Source organism: Nicotiana sylvestris, chromosome 9 (genome assembly GCF_000393655.2).
Source record: "Nicotiana sylvestris chromosome 9, ASM39365v2, whole genome shotgun sequence".
NCBI lineage: Eukaryota > Viridiplantae > Streptophyta > Magnoliopsida > Solanales > Solanaceae > Nicotiana > Nicotiana sylvestris.
The window spans coordinates 11,384,363-11,388,357 of NC_091065.1; the positions used below are offsets into that span (position 1 = coordinate 11,384,363).

At 33.5% G+C, this 3,995-nt stretch overlaps 1 protein-coding gene across 1 annotated transcript; it reads right to left on the reverse strand.

The window, feature by feature from the left end:
- Nucleotides 1–284: 284 nt before the first annotated feature.
- Nucleotides 285–2,135, reverse strand: LOC104221465 (premnaspirodiene oxygenase-like). The gene is made up of 2 exons (XM_070156741.1): nucleotides 1,342–2,135; nucleotides 285–906 (listed from the first exon to the last, which is right to left on the reverse strand). Exons 1-2 carry the CDS (start codon nucleotides 2,133–2,135, stop codon nucleotides 285–287), a joined length of 1,416 nt encoding a protein of 471 aa, XP_070012842.1.
- Between the last annotated feature and the right edge of the window lie 1,860 nt (nucleotides 2,136–3,995).

Genomic DNA, 3,995 nt, shown 5'->3' on the forward strand with positions numbered 1-3,995 from the left:
TCATAAGTGGGATCTGAGGAGTGTAGTGAGTATGCAGATATTATCCCTATCCCGATAGAGTAGTGAGGTCATTTCTGAAAAATTCTCGGCTAAAGAAGACGAAAAAAGAAACTCCTTATAAGGGGATGTAAGTAAATTAAGTATGCTACAAACCCCACTCATTACATTCCAAAATTTAACAAGGAAAACTATTTATTTGAAATTCTCTATGTAAAACTGTCATGATACATTTCCTATAGATAAGAAAGATGCATTATAAATTAGTAAAAACATAAAGCACCAAATTACTCTGACGAAGTTGGATAAGGAGTTGCAATCAAGTAAAGGTCACTCTTTCTAAGAACGGCTAAGCCAGCCGATTCAGTTAAGTCTAAGTCACTTGGATTGATTCCTGCAGGAAGACTCCAATCAAAGTGGTATAACAATTGAGCCAGTGGTAAATAAATATTAGCTAAACCAAATAATATTCCAGGGCAAATCCTTCTACCACTGCCAAAGGGAAGATATTCAAAATTATTACCAACAAAATTCATAGTGCTATGCTCAAATCTCTCGGGCTGAAAGCTCTCTGCATCAACCCAATATTTTGGATCTCTTCCCATTGCACAAACATTAACCATGATTGTGGTTTTCAAAGGAATAGTGTAGTCGTTTATGTTTGTTTCTTCCCGACATTCTCTTGGGATCAAGAGTGGAAGTGAAGGATGGAGTCTAAAAGTTTCTTTAATAACTAACTTTAGGTATTTCAACTCCTCTGCATCAGTTTCATCGAAAGTTTCTTTACCTTTAAAGGCATCTTTTACCTCAGCTTGAGCTTTGATGAGTACACTTGGATTCTTCATCATTTCTACCATAGCCCAAGTAATTATTGATGATGAAGTTTCTGTTCCACCGGCAAACAAGTCCTGCGTTTATGAGCAAGTTTGATATATCTTGTGAATGCTTTATATTTATAATCTTTTCATCAATGTCAACTAAAATATTTAAATTTCTTATAACTTGAAGGCCAAAATTATTTTCAAAACATGATATATAGCTATTATTACATTAACCTAAACTACTAAGTTATGGTGGTTGACATAACTATTTTAATGCGTAAATTTCATTATGAAAACATGTTTAGAAGTCCTACTTGAGACTATATCAACTCTCTAAGTTCCAAAAATGATTAGTTAATTTAAGAATGCAAGTGCATGCACGCGTGAATGATAATGAGGGAAGAATAATGCATTATATATAGTACTTGCAATAATAGTGGCCTTGATGTTGTCGGTGGTGATTGGAAATTAAAGGCCTTCTTCCTTCATAAGTCTTAGCAGTATATCAATTATATCTTCATCTCCTAATTCACCATTTATCTTGCCAGTTGCAAGATTTTGCTTGTGCTCATTGATGACATTCTCAACAATAGCATCTATCTTATGGTGGAGATACATCATTTTACCCTTCTTTCCACTAAGCACATGAAGAAACTTCAGTGAAGGGAATATGTCAGCTACATCAAACCCTCCTACTAATCCTGAAACATCTTTGATTAGTCGTATACATTCGTCTTGCTCCTTGATTACTTTTCCAAACGCTGATCTCAATATTATAGAGCTTGTCAATAAATATATCCTTTTTGTTACATTAACTGGCTCACCAGGTGATGATCGAATAAATTCAATAAGATGACAAACTTCATCACGTCGGATCGAACTGAATGATCGGACATTTTTCGCACTAAGCAATTCCAAGACACAAATTTTACGCATTTGTCTCCAGTAATCGCCATAGGGAGAAAAGGCAATGTCTGTTCCATTGTAGCAGCCAATCTCAACGGCCACAAGTTTAGGCCTAGATGCAAAAGCGAGGTCATGAGTTTTTAGTACTTCTTTTGCCATCTCACGAGAAGTAACTACAACTATAGGCATTTCACCTAATTGAAGGTGCATGATGGGTCCATATTTTTTGGCTAAATTTCTTAGGACATGATGTGGAAGTCCACCTAGCATATGAAACATGCTTCCAAATAAAGGTAGTTTCCATGGACCTGGAGGCAATCTTTTGGTTTGGCTGTTGGAACTCCTCCATTTCCTAAATAACAAGAGCGAAGATAAAAAAAGAAAAATGGAAACCAAGATGAAGAACTGCATTTTGATATGGAAGGGAGGGTTATTTTGTTAAAACAGTTCTTGAATATGCTCCTTTTTATAGGTTTTTGGTTTGGCAAGAAAAGCATTCTTCAAACGTGTTGGTTATCAATTGAAAACCAACTAAACTCATGATGAAAGGACAAACTTAGATAGGCTTAGCCAATAGTTGAGTCTGCTCAGAGCTCAGCTTGGCTCGTTTGTAGTTTAGCGACTTGGCTAGACTCGTTCAAGAGAGCATCGGGACTCAACTCGAATCGACTGAGCTTGGATTAAGGTAACCGGACTCGACTAGCTCAATTGATCATGTAATTTGTTGTTATGAAAATAAAATTCATTCTTTAGATTCCTTCCTTATCGGAATTTGATATCAACGTAAAATTTAAAATATTAATTTAGTAAATTGTAAATTTTTGGTTCTTTATTCAATATAATTGTATTTTTAGTCGGAATGTTATAACTTACTCTTATTTTATGCTTAACATAAAGAAATTATAAGTTTTAACTTTAAAATTCATAACTATAGCGGGTATAATACAAAACGATACTTTTTATTTTGTTGTTGATTTACTTTTGGGTCAAAAAAGTTCAATTTAGTGTTCTAAAATTAGTTTAAGTAAGTTTTAATTTAATATACTAACACTTTTAATTCAATCGCATTTGAAACCAATAATCCTCAATTTAAACTACTGACTATTACAGTTTTAATTATCAATCAATTTATCATGAAATTTAAGTGTTGTATCATTTTTACGTCTAAGTTAAAGTTAGTGTCCCATTGTGATAATGTGATTAACGTAATATCTTACAACTCTATTTTAGTATAGTTTTTTAATCAAATTCTTCATATGGTTAACTCAAACAAAATTATCCTTTATGTTATATTTTGAAAATTTTTCTCTTAAATTCAATGTACCTATAAATGGAAATCCCCTAAAGGCATTGCTCGGAACGTGGAAACAAATAAAAACGAGCCAACACAAGCTCGTCATCGACCCGATTAAAATGTCACAAAGCTGGTGATCTAATTGGTTTGGAGGGTGGTCATCCATACAAATGATTTATGATCGATCCCCCCTCAATGCTTTTTGGGTAGAGCCTACTGCACAGGCTTGCCTAGTTCGATTTACATTTTCTGTGTGGTTTATAGGCTATTACACAGTGGTGGATTTACCCAATGTGTACAGAATGTTCACCCGAAAGGCAGAGGCTGTAGCAGCTGCAGGTTTTTCTGGGTTCCAAAGAAAGAAAGAAAAAAAGATTATTCCATATTTTGATGTCCAAAGAGATAATATTCCTCCTTGCACCTTTCTTCTAATTTTATTTGATGTCCAAAGAGATATAACTGTAATTACGTTTTTATTTGATGCATGAATATCTAAAACAAAACAAATTTTCTGCTTGCACCTTTCATTTAGTTTTGGTGCATTCTCCTCTAATCCACTGAAGTCTTCAAAATGTTCCAGTATAAGGAATGCATAATAAGCAATTGTGCCACAATAAAGAGGATTTTTCCTCCTTTTTTTTTTTTTTTTTTTAAATCTAGAATCTTTAATAGTATTATTCTATTAGAAAAACTTCTGACAATGCTTAAAGGAAATCCTCACACATTTCAAGAATATGCATGGCAAAACAAGCTGACACATGCTGTTAAGTTAGACATCGATTTTTTTTTTTAACATGCTTGAATGGTAGTTGACTACCATTTATGGGCTCCTATAAATATCTCCAACTGGCTCTGCTTTTTCACATCTCCTTTTTGCAAACGGTATCGTCCTTTTAGCGGTATTTATTTTTTATTAAAAAATAAACTAAAAACTTTTGCATGTTATTATATCAAAAGTGTGCATGATTAAAACAAAT